Genomic DNA, 23,237 nt, shown 5'->3' with positions numbered 1-23,237 from the left:
AAGAGGCAAAGAAATCATGAAGCTTGCTTATGCTTAATATTAAATAGATTGTGGCAAGCACCAACATGTACACGTGTATATACCTCAAAAGTACTTTATATAGAAGTATAATTCCACTACTACGCACATGAGCAGAATTGAACAAAGGTTACTAAAGGCCTCAAGAGTGGGTCACAGCATGAAAATCGAGAATCGAGGCAGAACGAAACCCAGCTGAAGATGATCATGCCAAGAAGCGGAAGTGTTATCTGGCTGGAAAAGGCTGACATAGGATACAATTAAGGAGAAATGAACAGAAGATCCTGTTCAGAAAGGTCAAGATAAGCCACAGATGGCAGAGGACTGGTAAAAACAAATCAAATATACAAAAAGAGGCAGAGAAAAGCCGATTTCACAGTGTCCAGTCACGTGACAAGGCAGGCTGGAAGAGTGAGACTTTCACACCTACGCATGGATCTCCACCATGCCCATTCTCCTTAAAAGTTCTCAAGACCACAGAGCAGACTCAAGGCCAAAATACAAAGCAGTAATTGACACATGGCTACTGAAGTGATGATTGATTGTACCATAATTGGTGGGGAGCTGGGGTGAAGACGACCTCCTCTGCACCTGGATGTTACTTCTGCGTGCTGCTAGACGTAGATGGAAAAGAATGAGTGGGGTAGGTGCCAACCCAATCATAGTGGACCATGTCATCCAAGTGTCCTATAGTGAGTAGAGCCAATGGGACGTCATACTTTTAGTGACGTTCATAGTGGCCATTTTGAAAGGAGGGCTTAGTTGCCCCACCTGACATTGATTATCCAATCCCCCCATTACCACATACAGATATAGCACCTATGTTAAAGTTACTGTCCTATAACCAATTACGTTGCATGTTAGGTTTTTATGAATTGCTACATAGAATGATGTCAGCAATGACGAATTATTGCTATTAATACTGTGTTTTTTCTAAAAGTAAGGAGTGCGAGAAAATCGAGCGGTTGCTGATGTTCGTTGTACTCCCCATTTTATGAACTTGTCATTAAACGGATTCCCTTTGCCAAACTATTGAGTTGTCATAGTTATTTGATGCAGGAGTATGAATCTGCATCCCCATCTATCTCAAGGGTACTGCTACTAATTTTAAAGGGCTGTTTGGAAATCCCCCAGTCAGAGGACTGGCTGGAGATCATCCAGTTTACTTTTCTTGGTCATTCAATCATTGTTATCTTCATTAAGTGTTTTATCAGCACACGCTCAACCTTGAACTCTTGTTACATGTCTCTTTTGCTCTTAACACAAACCAGGCTTTTGTTTGCCTTCGATAACTCACCGTTCTTGTTCTCGTAGCAGTGAAGGCTGTTAACAACGCCTCCACTGCTCCTCACCCTCTCTGCCATTCACCCAAGAGGCTAGCGGGCTGCCTGGAAGCACTTTGAAGGTTTCTCTTTTCCGCTCACTCGTTTTCGGTCGTGGAATGCTTACGGCTTCCCAAAAGGATGGAATTCTCGCCTGGCTCTCTTGCTCTCCACCGCAAACAATCGGCCCCAATCAGCCCCATGGCCATCCAACTCATAGCCTGGTTCGCATTAGCCCCGAAAGAGCTGTTCCGTCTCGCACCCAACCCCACTCAGTGTGCTCTGAGTGCCACCTTTTATCCTGACGGGGAGTGTTAAAAAGTGGCAGGTGTATGTAATTTGGATGGCGTGCCTGACTCTGCCTGATCTCATTAGAGAGATAGAGCCATTGCAAGTCAGAGGTAACCCTCCTGCCTCATTCCTCATCTTCCTCAGCTCAGTAGTGTTGTTAATGTGAAATGGGGAGTAATTATGGGAGTTGTAGTTTCCCATAAAATAGGCAGGGATAGGGTTTAGATGGGTTGGGGAAAAAGGGGGACACCATGTCTCGCCATCAGGTGCTTTACCCCCACTCCCAGAGGACTCCGTATCAAGTTGATCCTCCCTTGCTTGTCCACCCCCGGGGTCTGGATCCAAAAGTAATGGCCTTTCCCTGGTTACTTACGGTATCCCCGGGACACGTCTGTAAAAAACTGTCTGGTTTTCCACATAACCAACAGCCGCCCCACTCCAGCCAGTTCTACACTTGTCCTCACAATCGCAGGGCCTCAGCAGTGTCTGGCCAGGTATGCCCGGCATCCACACTTTCCGTTGCAGGGACCCCGAGGCCTCGATGATCTGGCCCCACAGGCCGCCCCGCCGGCTTTGCCGTACTCCGCTGCAGCTCAACGCTCCAGCTGCGGGGGTTCTCCGAGCAGGAGTTTGCTGGAACTTGCTGGATTTTCATTGTTGGACTGACGCCACACCACTGCAAGGTGTTCCAAAGCTGTCGGCCCCTCCTACCCGCTTGCGAAAGATATGGCTAACTTATTTAATGGGATGGGTTAACACTCGTGATTTGTGTGCACTAAATGATGCACCTTGACAAAAATATTGGAACAAGATGGAGTTGCTCCAATCTTAAAAGAAACTGGGTAATTTGGCCTAATAGACAGGCATTAAAATGTCAGTGTTAAAGCTTTTCATTTGTTCTGCAAGGCTACTGAAAACTGTGATGGACCTTACCACCTGCACCTAGTTAAATGATCTAGTCACAGAACTTAATTTTTGAGGCTTGTTATATTGAAGCCATGTCTGAGACGCAGGAAACCAGGCATAACCCTTCCAAACCGTACATATTTTCTTTTCTTCATAATTCCTCCACTTCTGGGTTACCGGTATCCGCTCACTCTCCTTCACTCAGCACTTTCTCTTTGTCACCCATTCAGTGATGTACCTCATTGGGCCTCTGCGTACTTCTTTAGCTCTTTAGCACAGTTCCTGTTTTTCCTTGGGTGCTATTCATTGACATTTATCACAAGTTGGTGGCGTGCATCTCAGACTCTAGGACTGCAGGTAGTTTTACTGGAGCAGGCATCTGCCCAATTCTGAGAAAACCAGACGGCTCCAGGCTCTCTAAACTTTGGTATGTAGATATTTGTCCTGTTGATGTAGGGGGGTGAGCTGTGCACACGTTTTTTGCATGCATTATTCTTGCTGGTTGTGCAGTCACATGGAGACTAATTTGAAACCTTGTTTCTGATGTTTGTTAATCTGCTTAGAATCGCATGCTGTGCATAGTCCGATATCAGTGGTCACTGCGGAATATTGCATCTTGTTTTTGGAAAGTCGAAAAGGGGACATCGACATAGGCGTGTCTATAATACTATCCCTATAGTGACGTGCAGTGTACCCAAAATCCCTCATGCGTTGAGGTCCCTCGGATTGTTTTTTTCCGCCCAGTATACTGGTCGCTTTATGTGGAGCTCATAAGAGACATTGCCATTTACCATTTATTCGACCCTTGGTCGATTTGTCAGTTATTATTAACTTATACCACCTCCAGCCCTCTTTCGATGGCCATTCAACTTACCCGCCGAGCTAAGATCTTCGACGGCGGTGGTTTCGACAGAGGTGATCCTATCAGCGCTGCCGAACACGTGGCCTGGCCTCGCCGGCCTAGACAGTAGGGAGAGTGGGGGTTGGCTATGGAGAGGACTCCTTTTAGATTTTGCCCACGTTGTAATGGCAAATTTCCGTGAAAGGACAAGCATAGCGGTGTAACCGCTGCTTACCCCTCGACCACAACAAGGCCGGGTGTGCGGCCTGTAAACTCCTTTGTCCAAAAACTTTGAAGGAACGCAGGGTCAAAAGGTGGGCAGCCTACGGCATGTCGAAGGCTGATTCCTCACCCGCCGCCGCCGAGTGTGACGAGGAGGATAGTGATAACGCTACCTCTGGAAGGGAGGTTGTTGACCTCTCATTGGAGCGCTCCCACTCCATCGCTTCTGTCCCCGGCCCCGAAAAGCTCGGCTCCGGCCCTACTTATGGGGATGTACACCCCGGCGACGCACACGAAAGTCACTAAACGCACAACCCACAGCCATTCGTCGAGTAAATCGAAGGCCTCAACGCCAACGAAGATGCCAAATCTATCGGCGGCCCCCGCCGATTGTGAAGGCCGGCAGCCCTCCCTGCAGCGACTGGGCCATCTTCAACTAAGGGCGCTACCACCAAAACATCCGTCGAAACGCCTCGGAAGAGGGCGTCCCTCGACTTTATGGTTCCGGCACCGCCGAAAACTATTCACGACTAGCCCTCGACAGAGAAACTAGTCGTCGAAAGCATAGCTAGAATAGTCTCCAAAGACTCGCAGAAACAGGTGGTGAAGGAGTCACCGAAACCTGCTAAGAGTCAGGGAGATGTTGAAATCTACAGAGGGTACGCCGGAGCTTCCCCCCCACATCGAAGGGAAAACCCAGAGATACGCCCCCCTCGCCGGGCTCAAGAGAAGGTTTCTCGCTATGGGAGAGATCTCGACACCTAGAGGCGGAGGAGCAACCCTTTCCGCCACTACACCGTTCAGGGTTATCCCAGTGGACTAGGGAAAGATTTGAATCATGTATGGACAGGCTAGATAGGTTTGTGTCCACTTCTGAACACATTTCACCTAAAAGGCCAAAGGAGGTGCTCCCTGAAGACCCTAGGGCCTAATCACTTGAGGAAGAAACACATACATATGACCTCACTGAAGAGGATCCACACTTTGAGGAAGAATTCCTTAATACTGAAGATCTACAAGACCCTGTAGGGGACTTTGAGGAAGACCCAGACATATGTAAACCACAGCCCTGGCAGTCACCAGGGACGTCAACAGACCCTGATGTTTTAGACTTGCCCTCTCCTCAGACCACGCCGGTCAGAGAACCTTCGCCTGTGGACGATCAACCCACATTCAATGCAATGCTTCGCAAGGCGGCAGCACATTTTCAAATTGATACGGGGGAGACTACCCCAGAAGTATATTGTGTTGAAAGAATAATTAAGGAGAAGCACCTGCTAGCCAAGCGATACCCCTTCTCGCCTCAATCAAGAGACGCCTTGTTCCCTCTTTATCTACACCTGCATTAGTTAGAGGTGTCAATCCAAGAATCGAGAAGCTTTTTAGCCCCTCACCTTCTGATCCCTTATATCAGGGGTCATTCCATACCAGATTCCCTGGTAGTAACCACCACGAGGAAAAGGGCAGGGGTTCCGCTATCTACTAGCAAAGCATCTCCGGACAAAGAGGGGAAGAAGCTTTATGCCTTAAGGAAGAGGATTACATCCTCAGCAGCTTTTGCCACGCGTATTGCCAACAATACAACTTTGTTGGCAAGCTACGCCGATGCCCAATGGGGACTGTTGCGCGAAGGCCTACAAGAAGTCCCTGAACCCTTGCGAACCCGCTTATTAACCACTGTGACAGAAGGTACTCAAGTAAACCAAAGCATCATCAAGAACACCTTAAATGCTGCGGAAACGGCTGGCCGTTCCCTAGTCCAGGGTGTACTTCTTAAGCGACATGCTTGGCTCAAACTCCGGTTTCAAGCCAGAAATACAGGCGTCCTTCATCAACAAACCCCTTGAAGACTCAAACTTGTTTGGTAAGGCTGTTGATGACGCACTGGAGACAGTTAAGAAGGAACACGAAGCATTAAAAACCCTGGACCAAATCACAAGACCTCCCTAATAAGCGAGGTTATGGCAACAGGCACTTTTTTCACGACCAACGACAAAATCAACAATACACCTCAGCCACCAACTGGTCCTCCCCTCAGGGAACCAGTGGACAGTATGCTCAAAGAGGACAACGTTGTGGCAAGGGAAGAGGTCGGGGCCCCACTCCCAGAGGCTCCCCGGCTACCACCACCAAATGACTTGAAAGTTCGGGTCCCCTCCCTTGCATCTCCGGTCGGGGGCCTGTTAACATCATTTCTGCAAGCATGGGAGGGAATTACCACAGACTGTTTGGTACGGTCAACAATAGCCCATGGTTACTGCATCGAATTCAGCCGGTCCCCAACATTCAGACCCCCAAGGGGAATAAGTCTATCACCAGAACACCTCTCCATCCTTCTTCAGGAAGTCAAACTGCTGCTGGAAAAAGGAGCCATAGAGGTCGGGCCTCTATCACAGGTAAAGGAGAGTATTTATTCAGTGTACTTCCTTGTACCCAAAAAGGATTTAACCATGCGCCCTGTATTAGATCTGCGCCCAGCGAACAAATTTGTCAAACATTTTGTATGGTGACTTTGCAGGAGGTAATCCCTCTGCTCACACAGGCAGATTGCATGGCAACACTGGACATGAAAGATGCATACTTTCATATTTCAATATTGCCAGCGCACAGAAAATACCTCAGGTTCATGATAGAAGGCAAAAACTATCAGTTCAAAGTGCTACCCTTTGGCATAGCCTCAGCGCCAAGGGTATTCACGAAGGTAGTGGCAGTGGCACACCGGCGCAGGCTGACCATTCTGGTCTATCCTTAATTCGACGACTGGTTCATAACAGGGGATTCTTAAGAAACATGTAGACCTCTTGTTCCACCTGGGCTTGTCCATCAACGAGAAGTCCAGTCTAGACCCCAGCCAAGTCAAGCAATTCCTAGGGTCTCTAATTCGAACAAAGGACAGCCTTGTTTTCCCCTCCAGCGAGAGGATCCGAAACATCCCGTTTCAGATCCCTCAATATGTAGCCTGTCGAGAGGTGACGGTACGCAAAGCCATGCGATTGCTAGGAATGATGGCGTCATGTATTTATTTGGTCCCTCACGTGTGCCTGCGCATGCGCCTAATGCAAGAGTGGCTCAACAGCCAGTGGTGTCAGGCCAGCAGACAACGGGACGATCCAGTAGTTGTCTCGCAAGTCTTGGTTCTCTCGCTGCGGTGGTGGTCGAGGGAAAACATTGTGTTGGGGAAATCCTTCGCCACCCCAACAGTGGACGCCACTCTAACCACAGACGCATCCCTCACAGGATGGGTGGGCTCACCTATCCCATCACACTGCACACGGAGTTTGGACTACAAGTGTGACGTCCAAACACATAAACCTGCTGGAATTGTTGGCGGTCTTCAAAGCACTGAAGGCCTTTCAAACACACCTACATAGGAAAACAGTGCTGATCCTCAAAGACAGCACTAACAAGCAAAGGGGCACTCACTCTCCAGGACTGTCCAAGCTGTCCCAAAACATCTGGAAGTGGGCTCTCATACATAACATGTTCCTGTTATCTCAACATGTACCAGGGGAACTCAATCTTCTGGCAGACGGACTCAGCAGAGACTTCCCTCTGCCTGCAGAGTACAAATGGCCATTGCACGAAGACATCGTCTCCAACGTTTTCGCAGAATGGGGCTTCCCAGAGATCGACCTGTTCGCAACTCTGGAGAACACCCAATGCCAAGATTACGCCTCCAGGTACCCCCAGACCCGCTCCAAGGGGAACGGTCTCTGGATAACATGGTCAGGGAAATTTGTCTACGCTGAAGACCCCCCTGCCCCCGAACTCCCCTTCTCAACAAGATAGTGCACAAGATGCACCAGGAACCAGTTACCATGATACTGGTGGCCCCCATGTGGGCCCACCAACCCTGGTTCGCTCATCTGATGGAGATGTCACCGTCTCCTCCAGTGAAACTACCTTGCCCGTGCAACATATTGTCACAGGACAGGGGCCAAACGCTGCATCCATGCACACCTACCCTGAACTTGGCAGCCTGGCTCCTGAGGTCATAGAATTTGGACATTTGCAGCTCCCTCAGAGATGCATGGACATTCTCAGAGAAGCAAGGAAACCGAACACTTGTTACTGCTATTCTAGTAAGTGGAAACAGTTCGTCATCTGGTGTAACTTGGAGCATCAATCCCATTGACTGCTCTCCCACACATATTGTTCTATACCTGACTCACTTGCTGGACTCAGGGTTAGTCTTTAATTCTATTAAAGTTCACCTTGCTACACTCTCCGCCTACACTACGTCTCAACATAAAGTGTCATGGTGGAAAGTTCCAGTTATTAAAGCCTTCATGGAGGGAGTGAAAAGAATTCACCTTCCTATATCTAACCCAGCTCCAAGATGGGACCTCAACGTTGTTCCAACCAGGCTAATGGGGGGGGGGAGGCCCTTCGAGCCCATGCAAAAAAGCTACCCTTAAGGATCTCACTCTTAAGACTGCTTTCTTGATAGCGATCACCTCCATTAGGAGAATGAGTGAACTACAAGCGCTCTCTATCTTAGATCCCTTTGTAACAGTTCACAAAGATAAGGTGGTTCTACGCACACACCCTAGGTTTGCACCGAAATTCATTTAAAAGTTTCATGTCAACCAGTCTATAGAACTACCAACGTTCTTTCAAAACCCATCAAACGTGGGAGAAAAGAGCCTGCACACACTGGATGTGCGCAGGGCGGTCATGTTTTATATGGAAAGAACTCGACCACTAAGAAAGACTAACCAGTTCTTTGTCTCAGTGGCGGCAGGAAGAGAAGGAGATGCAGTTTCCAAATCCACTATATCTAGATGGATTGTCCAGTGCATCATGCTATGTTTCCCTCTTGCTAAGAGGGAACTGCCCTTCAAGCCTACAGCACATTCTACTCTAGGCACTGGGGCTTCCATAGCATTCATTGCAAATGTTCCCCTTGAGTCCATTTGCAAGGCGGCAACCTGGAGTTCTGTACACACCTTTACAAAACACTCTTGTTTAGATGCCCATTCTTGATCTGATTCCCACATGGGACAAGCAGTACTAAGACATCTTTTCTCTACTGTTCCTTCTCACAACCCAGCTCGCTAGTCTATGCACAGCATGTGATTCTAAGCAGATTAAAGCTCGGATGGAAAGACTATAGACGTCTTATTACTTTCTCTCTCTCTCTTTTCTGTACTCACTCAAGTTAGTCATAAGGCTCCCTCATGGCAGAATACAAACAGAGGGACCTCGACGCGGGAGGGATTTTGGGTACACTGCACATCACTATAGGGATAGTATTACAGACACGCCTATGTCGACCTCCCCTTTTCGACTTTCGAAAAACAAGATGCAATACTCCGCAGTGACCACTGGATGTCGGACTATGCACAGCATGTGAATCTAAGCAGATACAACCATCAGAAATGCTTTTACGGTAAGTAATGCATGTCATTTAGTACAAGATAAAAGCACCACACTAGATTTTTAAGAACTCCTTGTTGGGTTACATTTTCATAAATGTGAATAATCTTCCTGACCTGTGTCAACCCCAGAACATTTTGCTTGGACTTGGTAATTATTCAACCTTGTCCGTAGGTGAGTGGGAATATTTTTCCCCCGCTCACCTAGTCTTTTACTCTTTTATGGGTGACCTTTTTATGTCTCGCCATAGTGTATAGTGTCCTATAACATTGGACGGACTGTAAAGCACTATAGCAGCACACAGCATTTTAAATGCAGTGGCTTCCTATTAATTTCTCTGTAATGTACTTGGGTAACGACCTCAAGGGGGCTTTAATAAACGCTAGATCCTTAGTTGCACATGCCACTGAGATATCCGACCTTATCCTGGCATAAAATTACGACTTTCTCGCCATCACCGAATCTTGGTTGCATGCAGCAGCAGATCCTGTCCATATGTTAGCAGTTCCTGACGATTACAACATTCTGAGAGCAGACAGTTGTGAGGCACGAGGAAGAGGTATAGCTCTCATTGCTAAATCAAATCTATCCATGAGACTAGCCCCCTCCTTAGACATGAAATCCTGCGAATCCCTCACAGCCAAACTACCCATCGCCAACTCCAAACACTCCCCGTTCCTCTCATATACAGGCCTCCAGGACCCATCGGCTCATTTGAGGAGGACATTTCCACCATTCTCTCAGACAATTTAAAAAACACCTAGCAAGTACTACTATTGGGCGATCTTAATTTGGGATTTAATGACCCTAAAGACCAACAAGCAACCATTGTTGCTAAAATCCTTGCTGAATTTGGCCTCGCTCAAAGAGTGAAAGTACCCTCACATAACAAGGGGAGAAAACTCGACTGGGTGGTGGATTATAATTGTAACGCCTTAATTACTGCCATAACCCCTCAGGCATGGACAGACCACCACCTCTTATCATTCTCACTAGCAACTAAAATGCTACCACCAAAAACACACTATCCTCTCCTCCCACGTTAACAAGGAACAAAAAGAACATTACAGTTGATAAACTTCTACCCCTTATCCTACCTACCCTCAATTCACTATCTGATAGTACGGATCCCAATATGCTAGTTGATGAATATAACAAAATTATGACAGTAACTCTTGACTCCATTGCCCCTCTAAAAATGAGACAAAGCAAGCCTAAAGTCCACCTCAACTCTTGTTTCACTCCACACCTGAAAACCTTGAGAATGGAAAAAAGAAAATGTGAAGTTTCATGGAGGTTATTACCTTCCACTGAAAATAGAACTAACCTCACTAATGTATCATCTCGTTATAAGAAAGAAATACTTCTGGCTAAACAAGAAACCTATAATAGAATCTTGCAAGTTAACTCGAGTATGAAGGAATTATTTTTTTTTAATTTTAAAAGAACTAGAAACTCTGATCCCAGTGCAAGACAACTGTGTTCCAATATTCAGCAAGCAGTAGCAAATTAAGTCGCCACCCTCCAGGATAAGATCGCAAAAAAGAGCATCCTTAACCAACACGCTCCCCTAACAATACCCCTGTGCCCCCTCACAAACTTCCACTCCGCTTTAGCTTTTCTAAAATCTCTATTCTCGAGGTTGAAAAAGTCATTCTTTCCCTCAAACCTTCGAATTGCCAGGTGATCAATGCCGAGTGCAACTAATTAAGGATGCTGCGAGAGATTTAGCACCTTTCATATCGAAGCTAATCAATGCCTCATTCTCTTCGGGCACCATCTCAAGTAACCTTAAAGAGGCATGGGTACTCCCTCTCCTTAAAAAACAGACACTAGACCCAACCATACCGACTAACTGTAGGCCTATCACCACAGTGCCATTTCTTCTCAAAATCTTAGACAAGGTGGCCGATCTCCAAATACAGAAGTATCTGGAGTTCAACCAACTCCTAGGAGCACGCCAATCAGGATTTTGGCCTCAACATGGCACTGAAACAGCATTAATTGATCTCAAGGCCCAAATGGACGAGCTTAGGGACAATGGGGGAAAAACAGCCTTACTTCTCCTTCTTGACCTCTCGGCTGTATTCGACTTGGTGGACCACAAGGTCTTATGCAACGGCCTGGACTCAGCAGCGCATTTCTCAAACGAGGCCATAGTTTGGATGCAATGCTTCTTAAGCAACAGGACTATGAGTTGTCTAACCTTCAGCAGCCGCAGACCCCATCCCCATCACCTGTGGAGTGCCCCAGGGTTCATGTGTCTCACCCACATTGTACAATATATTTACAAAGCCCCTTTTTGATGATCGTGACCATCTTGGTATCACCTACACTAACTATGCAGATGATACCCAGATTCTCTTACCACTTACTAGGGATTATGATAAGCATTTGGCCTTGGTAATCAGGGTCTACCTCATCATCCAGGCATAGATGGCTACTCACGGTCTATGCCTGGATGACAAAACCGAGCTCATTATCCTGGGCACCACAACCAACCTCATACTTGGTCCTGAATACCTTTCCTTTAACATTTATGGCAACCCTATTAAAGTTGCTAAAGTGGTAAAAACTCTAGGCTTTTACCTTGATTCCATCTTCACTTTTACCAAACAAGTAAATTCAATGGCCTCTGCCACTGCATATACATGCAAACTAATTAGAGCCAAGAATAGCTGTATCGTTCTGGCCAGAGCTCTAATCTTGTCCAAATTGCACTACTGTAACTCCCTTTACATTGGTGCCAATAAGCACATTGTCAGGAGAATACAAACGCTCCAGAATAATGCCCTCAGAGCAGCCGTAGGCATAGCATGGAAAGATAACATTTCAGAGATAAGTAGACAGAATAACTGGCTATCTACCAGTGACAAAATTCGGCAGAAAACGGCCTCACTCACTTATAAACGCCTGAACAACGCTGCGCCTTGCTACCTCACCCCAATACTTGGGGTTGCAAGTATTTGGGTTCTCTAAATTAAATGCTGATCATGAACCTCATAGAAGCGGAATGTTCAACAAACTTGTAAAATGAAGCCAGTTGCACTTGACATGAAGTAGTTTTACCCTTTGAGGTGCTGTGACTTTTTGAAGACCATATTTAAAAGTTCCCAAAATTACGGATCAAAATTAATGTATCTAATTGATCCAATAAACTGTGACTTATCAGATTAATTAAATGAATTTACACAGTGGACTGCTTCTAATGATTATTCAAATAAGAGTGTATGTTTTTCAATGTAATACCAAGCAATTTGTGTGGCCCTTTGACCTATATATACTATATCTGGGTCCCAAATAAAATATTATGAAAAAGACTTTCACTGCTAATTGACCAGCTGTTTTTCAGAGTATACTTCAAAGTGCATGCCCTCAACTGAGGTTGGTTAATGCACACATAAACTAAAGGTCTGTAATCTCATATTTTTAAGGAACATTGTCCACTGGCCTGGGGAAACATAAATCTCTTTGATTACACGAATACCTTGGTTTCTGGAAAAATGGCTTTGAATCTGTGGCCTGTACCTCATGGAATGGAAGATTTGTTGAATCCTATTGGAGTCAGTGGCTCAAATCCTAACAAGGTAAAAAAAAAAAGGGCTTTTTTTAAAGGTGGTTACATTAAGCCCCTGCAGATGAACGGTTTTTCAAAACTAATTGTCATCATTGTGAATTATTTTCAGGAAACACCTTGCTTGGAGCTGGAATTTGATTATTTTAGTAGTCCGGTGAAGTTCCCAGACATGTTGGTGATTGAAGAACATGCAAATTGGACAATATCCAGGGAGCTTGGTTTAAACTACACACATGCAGGATTGGTAAGGAAATGCAATCTTGTATCAAGGTACTTTGAGTTCTGCACTCTTTTGCCCATTTAACTTTTAATCAGTTCAACATTTTTTTCATAAGTGAGTTTCATGTCACTGGGACACTATTTATAAAACTTCTGTTTCTTTTGAAATATTACTCGTATCCATAGCTTATGTTGAATTTGTTCAAACATTGGTCATTAGGAACAGAATTTGTGGTGGTCTCATTGCATGCCTCTGGTAAGCTTAAGGAACACGTTAAAGTCGCTGCACAACCCTGACACTGCATGGAGACTGCAGAAAACCTGCTCTTATGTGACATATTGGTTTAGCGTACTTTGACGATCCTTCAGATAGCGTCACTTCTCCCCAGGGGAGAATCCCTTCCCACGCGGCTAGGGAGGTGTGGTAGCTAAGCAATAGTTCCCCTAGGGGTGGTAACAGGTGGGAGGATCTCATGGGGATATGGGGGGGAAAGGGACCCCCTTCTCCATCAAATATTTAAAAAGGTACTGGATGGAATAACCCCAAACTACAAAAGGATTGAGTCAGCGCTTTGTGCCTGAGATGTTTCGAACCTGATGCAAATCTGTCCAGCGGTTTGGGCCTGTGTGGTCTGGCAAAAAATTGACCTTTTTTGTCTATGGGGAAAATTCAATGGGCACCAGGCCGATAACTGCTTTTTTTCCTTCTAATAACTGCTTTTTTTTTTCTTCTACTCTTTAAAAACGTTTTTCAAATAATTTCCAGGCCGAAGGGGGGTGCATGAGCTGGCTGGCACTGCCAAACTTTGATTTTGCAAAAATGTTATCCATCACAAGAGTCAAACGTTATTAGCAATTCTTTTTTTTTTTTAATTTCCTATGTAACTCCGTTTTACCTATAGGGTGGTGACTGCATGTGAACAAGCAACAAGTCTGTTGTGAAAACAGGTCATGCTGTTTATCCCTGTGGTCCTGGGATGAGTATTTATTAATAAAAGTATATGGTTGTATGTTATATGGACTCCGGATACATTCATTTGATGTTGCCGCTGCGTTGAGTGCGACTCTGGGTACTCGGTACCTTTTACATATATATATATATATATATATATATATATATGTGAGGCTTGTGGAATCTGCTTAGATCACATGCTGTGCATAGGCCAACATCTAGTGGAAGTTGCGGAGTATTACAGTTGTTGTTTTCGAAACTCGAAAAGGGACATTGACAGGGCGTGCCAGTAATACTATCCCTAGCGTGACGTCCACTGTACCCATGGTCCTTCACACATCAAGGTCCCTCAGATTGTTTTTTTCCCGCCATCATAGACGGACGGTAAAGCAGAGTTTTCCTTTCGGCTGATCGCCATTTATCATTATTACCAATTACCGATAGTTTTTGTTACTATCCTTTACATTCACCGGCTATCGAGACCATACGACGACGGTGAAGAATGAGAAACGACCATCGAAAGACTCCCGTCGACTGATCCATTCCGGCCATGGAAGGCCGCTCCGGGCTTCGGCCCACACAGTAGGGAGAGATAGGGGAGGACATTTTAGAATGTATATACCCTTTTACTTACACTACATTCAACTAGCTGCTGTCATTCCGTTTTAGATAGGACTCCCTTTAAATTGTTCCCTAAGTGCAACAAAAAGTTCCTGTGGGTCGACAAACACCTCCTGTGTAAACTTTGTGTCCTGCGGGACCTCGTCGAGGGTACCTGTTGAGCGTGTACTCTTCAAATCCAAGACATTGAAGTACAGCTTAACTAAACGCTGGGCCCAACACGCCAGGCAGCTCGAGGCCATGGAAGTTGAAGGGACCTTCAGTAACAGCAGCAACGCCACGGTATCAGGCGGCGAAGGCAATGGGATTACTCTGGTTTCCCAAGCGCAGGCCCCCAACCCCAACAGACAGGCCGGCGGCCTTGTTACAGGGACTACACCCAGCGGCGGAAGCGCTATCAATACCCCCCTCTACCAAACATTCAACCCACCATCGAGACACGTGTCGAGCAAATGGCAGCGCACAGCGTCTAGGGAGAGGTCTGTTGAATCGTTGTCCTCTGGGCACTCGATCGCCACATGACACGCCCCGACTGTCGAAAGAGAGAACAGATGTGGATAAAGACATTCCCGAAGATCGTGAGTCAGCTGACGAGACTTCGGATCTGAACGTAGCCGAAATTCAACATTCTGCGTCGATAGCAGTAAAAAAGTCCATACAGGCGGGACTAGCCCAGTTATTAAACACGCCCCCGAAGGCCTTACTAAATCAAGGGAGTCTAAGAAGAGTTCTTCCAAGACCCCTCATAGGTATAAATCACAGAAGGATGGGTCCCCTCACAAGAGTAAAGAACCTCCGTCACAGGATTCTCTATCTTCAGCCTTGAAGAAAAAGGCTACACCTTCTTCTTTAATCCCACCCACTGCAGAAGATTTAGGTCTCCCACCTCAACCTATGGTCATTCCTAGTTCTGCCCAATGGTCAGCTGAAGATATAGATAGGGTCATGAGGAGAATGTCTTTCATGGCAAATTTTTATGAAAAGGAGTTTTCACAAGTTTTCCCTCCACCCCTCCCACAACAGCTGCCTCTGGGTCTCAAAACCCTGTTCAATCCCCTGCTAAAAGGTTTTGTCCCGGTGAGCCAGTGCAAGATCCCACTATCGTTGAACTATGACCCGGACACTGATCATGAAGACCTCTATAGTCAAGAGGCTGCAGACCCTTATGGGGATAATGAGGACGATGAGGGTGATCCAGATACGGACATGTACAACATCGACTCCCCAGTTGATGAGGACCCCCCTGTTGTAGACTCACCCATAGATAATCAGCTTATTCTAAACAAAGTACTCATTGAAACAGCCGAGCACTTCCAAATATCTACTTAAGAAGATCCGCAGGATAAGGATTTCGTTGACGAAATCTGGGGAGATAAGGAGGCTGTGTCTCAATGTATTCCCCTACTAAAGTCTGTCCAGCGAAAGGTACAACCCTCGCTAGAAACACCAGATCAAACGCGAGCGTTGAACCCCGGCATAGAAAAACTTTTCAGACCTGCCCCATCTGACCCTCTGTACATCAGGGGTCAGCTAATGCCTGATTCACTTGTTGCTACTACAAGGAAGAGAGCAGGTACTCCCCTAGCCTCCTCTGAGGCTCCTCCTGACAAGGAAAGTAAAAGGCTATACACAATGGGCAGGAAGGTTGCCTTTTCCTCTGCATCCCGGACCAGAATAGCTAATAATTCTACTTTATTAGCTAGTTTCAACTGCCATAATTGGGATGAGGTCTCCGCTTTACTCTCCTCAGCCCCGGAACCCCTGAAGTCTCAATTAGCACTGGTGGCTTCAAAAGAAAGGGCAGTTTCAAGCTGCTTGCTAAAAAACAGTCTTGACGACGCAGACAACGCCGGCAGAATTATAGCTGAAGGGACCATTATTAAGCGTCACGCTTGGTTACGCCAATCTGGTTTAAGCCAGAGATACAGGCCACTCTCATTAGCATGCCCATTGAACCCAATGTACTCTTTGGCAAGGCCGTCAGATGCCTGAAAAACAGCCAAGGAAGTATATGATACACTGAAATCATTGGGGTCAATTGACCAACAAACCTCCTGGCCAGAGGGGATACAGCAATTTACGTTGATGATCACAGACAATTTTCCCAAAGAGGTTCCAGCTATAGCCAAACCCGGGGAACAGCATGGGGGAACAATCAAGGCCAAGCCTCTCAGAAGTACCAGAGAGGACCGCGCAGATCACGCGGTTGGGGTAGGAGTCCCTCCTCAGAAACGGTGACACCCCGCTTCAGGTGCCCACCTATGCCTCTCCAGTAGGAGGGTGCATTTCTTGCTTCACCCAAGCATGGGAGGGAATCGCCTCAGACAGATGGGTGCTGTCCACTGTAGCGGGCAGATATTGTATAGAGCTCCTCGAGCGAACCCGGAACCACCCCCCACGCCAGAAAACCAGCTCCAGAGAACCCCAGCACATCCTCCTCAAGGAAATCGCCACGCTGTTCCAAAAGGACGCCATAGAAATTGGCCAACCAGGTAAACAAGAGTATTTATTCAACTTAATTCCTTGTGCCAAAGAAAGATCTAATAATGCGCCCAGTATTAGAACAAGGCCTTGCAAACAAATATGTCAAGCCACAAAAGTTCTGCATGACTACGCTACAAGAGGTAATCCCTCTGCTAAAAAAGGCATTACATGGCAGCACTGGATATGAAAGATGCCCATTTTCATATGTGTTCCCAGCGCACAGAAGATTCTTGCGTTTCAAGTTAGCGAACTAGCACTACCAATTCAAAGTGCTACCCAGGGGTGTAGGAGACCCATAAAATCTGGGGGGGACAGGGGACACCTTGGGGACTTTGCATGGTAAAATGACACGATCCATCAGGCCAGAAGCCGGACAGTTAATGTTGTTCGCCCTGCTGTATGGTGCCCTACTGCTATACTGGTTGTTACGTGCGTCTCCATCCCATTACATAGCAACCGGGTTCAGGAAGTTTTCTCGGGTCTCCCCCCTGCCTGTAGAGGCTGTGATTCCCTGGGGAAAGTTTTGGCAGGTGGTGCCCGCTCCCTGGCGGCAGAAGGAGTGGGTAAAATGGCCCCATGTGTGGCTTGCGTGTAAATGGGCCGGTAACTAACGCCACATAATGGTTGCCATTGCTTCTTCCCAAGCGTGTCAAAGTACTGTTCAAGTGGTTGTGTTTGGCCCAAAAAGAAACAAAAGTGGTTTTAATGAGCCCAAGGGTTGCACATGTGCAGCGTTGCCATGGCAACTGGGAGCGCTGGGATTCTGCAAGAAGAGGAGCCTACGTATGACAGCATGACGAGGGTAATCCAACAGCATTAGACCAGAAAGCACGGCACAGTAAAGAGTAGGTTGAGCTCTCCCCCTCCCCACCTCTTGAATGGTGTATGTAAAGAGAGAGGCAGTGGCAGTGGGTCAAGAAGACTAGAGTCATTTGGGTTTGGGTTAAAAGCAGGCAGTGTGAAATGGTGTCAGTAACAGCGCAGAGATCATATAGCCCAAGAGCTTGTTAATGGGAAAGAGAACAGTTCAGGCAGAATGTGGGGGGAAGGGAGCAGGGGAGAGAATGAGAGCTGTATGCAAGGATTAAAGAGGAGTTGGGAGCCAGGATTATGCAATTGGAGGGGACAAACAGAATACACAGTCACAGAGGGAATGGAACGAACTTTGGAGAAAGCCACCCAAGAGAGTATCATTCTGGGCAACCAACAGCTAATAATGCCCAGAATTCCACAACTCTGGGTGGGCCACCATAAACATTCTGGAAAGGGTCCTAAAATATTTGTACCTATGCTGATCCAATCTATGTTCTAGCTCATATTTCTGTTTGTATTGTTCAAGTGAGGCAGAAAGTGGTGGCATAATAAAGCATTACTAGCCAGTGTGTCCCAACCAGGAATGGGCCCACCACCTGAATGAAGGCTCAAATGCAGTAAGGGCTTTTGGCAGGTGCTGCACAGAGCTCTTTATTGCCAGTATGGCCTTTCGAAGCATGCTTTATCACCACTATTACCCAATTTGTTTGTGGCAAACCGATGCAAGCTGGAAATACAAACTTGTTTTTCAAAAACAAATACAACTACAAAAAGGTGGCTGTCTTGGAGAATCCAATGGACGCTTTATAAATATCCCCCTTTCCGTCTCAATGACAGTCACAGTGCTTGAGTTAATATGGGTCGGGAGCAAGGGCAGAGTAAGAGAGCAGACGTATGCATTTTGATTCATTTAGTTGCATTAAGTCCAGATCTAGAAAGAAATGGAAACACAGGGGAAAGCAGGGGAGATGGATAGTGAGCACATGTTAGCCCACTAAGAAAGTGGGCTGGTTAATGGATAAAGCCCATGTCCAAGCACACGCTTTGGCTGTAGCATCCATGATAGCACATGAGTCTGCAGGTGAATGAATTTATTCATTGGAGGGGAATAAATATTTCTCATGGATGTGTGTGAGCAACCAACCATTGTGAGGTCTTCCAAAACCAAGCAATGGGAGATCGGAGGGATAACCCCCACCCCCTTAGATTTTATTTTTTTAAATAAAAGTTTACAATTGTGCATTTTATGGCAGAGCTTTTTTGAAATGATGGGTAAATACCTATAAAACATACTGTTGGTTGTGCGGGGTATCACATGAACACAATACAAACATTGAATGCTAGGTTACCAACAGTACATGAGTATTGTTCAGTGCATTTCTGGATCCTTGTGCACACCATATAGCCCAGTATTCTGCTAGTGTCAAAAGACACTCAATCTCCATGTTTCAATATACGCCAGTATTCCAGAAATAAGAACACGCTCATGTCAGTATTGCCCATAATGCCAGTAATGCCACTGTAAGAAGAAAAGTTCACACTGATCGGACTCATATTTGGCAGTATTCCCACATATGTTAGTACTCCCATGTAAGAATACTTTTGCTGGATTGGCCCATAATGTTGTTGCCACATCTTAGCTGTGTTAATTTAGGGTAATATCCTTATCTAATAAAACTCAAATTGTCTTTTCACATAATACCTCAATACTGCACATGTAACTAGATAAAAATGTGTCAATGTTGGCTGTGGCAATAGTGGCCATTGAAGCACCCCCATGATGCCTTTCCCAATAATCACAGTAATATTACAATATAAATATGTCCATGCAGGTTATGCCACTATAGGCCATTGTCTATTCACAGACAGACTGGAGCCTGGGCGGGGAGTCCAGTGGACTCCCGCCGAAGATAAAAATCACACACAGGAATTTCCTGCCCTGGATGTCGGTGGGGGGGAGGGAACGAACAAGAAAGGACAAGAAACACTAAAATGGTGAAAAAAAGACAGGGCCATTTTGGTAAAATGAGCACCGTTGGGTGCCTTTACTGCAGCTGTGAACAAAGCCTGCGGTAAAGGTGCACCAAATTAATACAAGGTATCACTGCCACCAGCCATTGAAGGTAAGCATGTCTCTGTAACAGAATTGTTACAGTTTTAGTGTGAAAGGGGATACATTGGATCTCCCCAGCACTCCACATAAGGTGGCGTGTTGCTGGTTTCACCTAACAAAATGTAAAAGGGATCCAAAGATCCTTTCTACCCTTGGAAACTGTAGTTCTCTCAAGGTTAGCCAGAGAAAGTTAAAAAAGGAGCACCTAGGGCAACCTAGCAACACCAGGCACTTATTGCCAAAAAGTTGTTAAAGAGGATAACTTTAAAAAAAATGCTATGGAGAGTCTAAAAAATTACACACATAACAAGAGTAAAAGATTCTGTGGGTGTGGAAAAGGTTCCCACTCCCAGAGGTATAAAAGCAAAAAGTTCTGGGGTTGACTCGGGTCAATGAGATTTACCATTTCTATGAATACCTTACCCAACGACGACCAGAGACGCCTGCAGACCCCTTGCAAGACCGTGAAGCGACCAATACTTCCTCACCCCGTTTTCTATGCGACAGGAGCTCCGAAGAGGATGACTTCTTCAGTTTAACTGATGGGGACAGCCAGTCCCAAGACGAACTTTGAAACAAGCCATCTCCCGGGGTCCTGAGAGCTGCCAGAACTTCGTAACCCCAATACCAGGAGACCTGTCGCCCATTTCGAGTGCATCGCCGTGGAAAGGCTGAATCGGTCCAAATCTTTGCGGAAACCGTTGGGACACTCCAGAGATCTGATCCAACTCTCCCAGACCCCCTCACAAGAGTGTGTGACTGCAGGAAGCAAAAAAGATTGACTGGCAGATCCGTCTCCTTTGTTGGTGCTGCTGAAAAGGTGCCAAAAGTGCAGAGTGAACCAAGAAGTTGCAGAAAGTTGTTACAGGTCCTCCCTCGAGACTGCTGCTCAGACACACCATCCGTTGTCCTACCTTTCGTCACCAGACCAAAACATTTGGAGGTCGGGTCCAGAGCTGCCACATCACGGAGGAGCCAACAAAAACACTTTCTTCATACCAAAGGTACTGTGGGGGGAAAAAAGTATTGCTTACCTGATTCCAAGAAGTCGGTCCAGAGCATTTGAGTGCACGTAGCGGTGTCCAGGGCAACAGTCTTACTTCTGACCCAAGCCGTTGCTTGTGTCCCCTTCTCAAGTTCGTTTTTAAGTCTCCTTTGTTAGTTGCTAACTGGCTGCTTCAATGCCTTTAGACACTGGAAGAAATCCGCAGGAACTCATTATTCATGGTTTGTCAAGAATTCAAGCCCTCCCCAAACTGCCTTTAGCTAGGGTTGTGTTTTTGGACTTTAAAAGACTTGCCAGGCGAAGAAACCTTCTCTAGAACCTTGAACTAAGCTCATGTTGCACTAATCACTTATTTTACTGTGTTTTCAGACTAAATGCATTACCGTATGACCTGTTGAAAAATGCATGAGTGCGCAATTACCGATAATCCGATAACCTTGTCTTTTCCCTTTCTAACCTTGCTACATATGTAACCGCGAACAAACACAAAAGTGAAAGGGCCCTTTGAAGTGTATTATCTAGTAGTCCTAAGTGTTGTACCATACATTTCTGATGTATTTAAAGTGATTCTGGTATAAATATAATAAAAATATATCTTTATATAAATATATGCGCAAGTGCTTCTTTGTTGTGTCTGTCTAGCTGAGATTTAGAGTACTTGCCTACAGCTCACATCTTCCTCTTTAAGATGAGCCAGACTGCTCCGCCACACTAACAAGGTCTTGAACTAGTACAGACTGATACTAAGAGTTGGGGGATCAACTTACTACATACTGCCAGTAGGACTTTAGGAAAACTCTCTTAACACCACCTACACCATGGTGTGCAGATCAAAAAGGTCCACCAATCGCCTGTGGGAAAAAGAATTGACTGGATCAAATGGTTAATGTTCCTTTAAGGCTGTGCAGACAAATCTTTATTTAGTTTGTTTCTCCTTCTATCCCCTTCACCATCTACCCCCAAAAAAGCAGCATGAAGGAGGCACATTCTATAAACCTACATTGCACACTGAGGTTGTTTTCAGTGGGAGGGGGAGATTGTCGGGACATGCAATGTATTCCGATCTGGTCATTATGGATTGCGCTAAGGTTTTTGCTGTTCCGATTACATACATCAAAAAGGTTTGCTTTGTGATCAGGTGTCTTTACACAAAAGGCCTACCCATGAATCTGTTTAACATGTGAAAGAACAATTTATATAAACAGGCACACTACTTGCAAAATATAATTGAACTCCATAGCTCTTTTACTGTTTATATTATATTGATGAGTAAGATGGGAGGTCCTACTTTTGTCTGCCACATTTTCTCCATATTTGAGCTCAATGTTTTATTGCATTAGCCTCTGCAAAAACCATTACCGTGGACAGCTAATCTTAACCAAATTTACGGGTAGTATTTGCACTTTACTTGGTCTTTTTTTCCGGTTTTCGATCACCAAAGTGTGCAGTTACTTCAATTTATTTTTAGTGTTTTTAACTTCTGGTGGTTCTTGTTGCGGTAGGTATGCTGTGTTTTTTATTTTCGGTTGTTGTATTCTTGTTCAAAACTGATTTTGTCATTTTTGTTGTTCCGTAGAGTAATCGCTTTGCCAGAGACCTTGAATTGTGCGAAAGTGACCAAGAACAGCTCCGTGCTATTTGTAATCGTGACCCTCTGTCTGAAATCACTGAGCAGGAGAAAGACATCCTCTGGAGCCACAGGTATTGCAAAGTTTACAGATGCATGTGGTTATTCAGTTCTTTTGTTGTGCGCTACGTACCTACTTGTGGCCACTTCAGGCACTTCGGACCCCATCTTTCATTTGGGATGCAGTTAACTTCCTCCTTTGTATTGACTCTAATTGGTGAGGAATACTATGTACAGCTGACAAATCTAAATTGCATGTATCTATAAAGGTAAAACTTTGGGCTGGGGAGTTGGGAATTTCCACTAGTGTATGGCAACCTTAATGCAAAAGACTCATTAGATCTCTGGCATTGGTCTTTGACCCCAGACGGCAAAAGTCAAGAGAATGCACTCGGGGCCCTTTCAACCTACTGGCACTAAAGTTGTGAACCTCTGTGCTTGCTGCAAAACCAGAACCAGTACTGGCAGAGGAGGTGGCTTTGAAAGCTGCATGAACCTGTCCAACTGTAGGCTAACAATGCAAAGGGTTAACGTCTAATTAAATGTTTATGTAGTTCTCCATATGGAAGCTGCCAGAAACTCTTAATGGGGACTTCGACTTTCATTACGGCTCCTAAATCCAAATCATTCTACCAGTATACATCGTGTGCTTCTGCCAGACTGCTTTTACCGATGGCCCAATATGCCTCCCCTGTGGAGTTATTCTCACAATGTCAAAAATCCAAGTGGTTGCAGCACATAACACCAGTTTACTGCACTGTGATAGGAGCATGTTTAAGAGTCAATGTAGTGAAGTCCTTTCGGCACTGGCAGCAGACTTCCCCAGACCTGTGATGCAACCTTCTA

At 45.7% G+C, this 23,237-nt stretch overlaps 1 protein-coding gene across 1 annotated transcript in view; it reads left to right on the top strand.

The window, feature by feature from the left end:
- Window positions 1-23,237, top strand: part of PIK3CA (phosphatidylinositol-4,5-bisphosphate 3-kinase catalytic subunit alpha) — a 1,010,697-nt gene that overhangs the window by 255,866 nt on the left and 731,594 nt on the right. The window contains exons 7-9 of the mRNA XM_069618695.1: window positions 12,414-12,566; window positions 12,666-12,800; window positions 22,341-22,465. Of these exons, the coding sequence (XP_069474796.1) occupies window positions 12,414-12,566; window positions 12,666-12,800; window positions 22,341-22,465 (413 nt within the window). The remainder of the gene's footprint in view (window positions 1-12,413; window positions 12,567-12,665; window positions 12,801-22,340; window positions 22,466-23,237) is intronic.

This window comes from Ambystoma mexicanum, chromosome 10 (assembly GCF_040938575.1).
Source record: "Ambystoma mexicanum isolate Mex_15411 chromosome 10, UKY_AmexF1_1, whole genome shotgun sequence".
NCBI classification, from domain to species: Eukaryota; Metazoa; Chordata; class Amphibia; order Caudata; family Ambystomatidae; genus Ambystoma; species Ambystoma mexicanum.
This window is presented reverse-complemented; position numbering and strand designations above follow the sequence as displayed.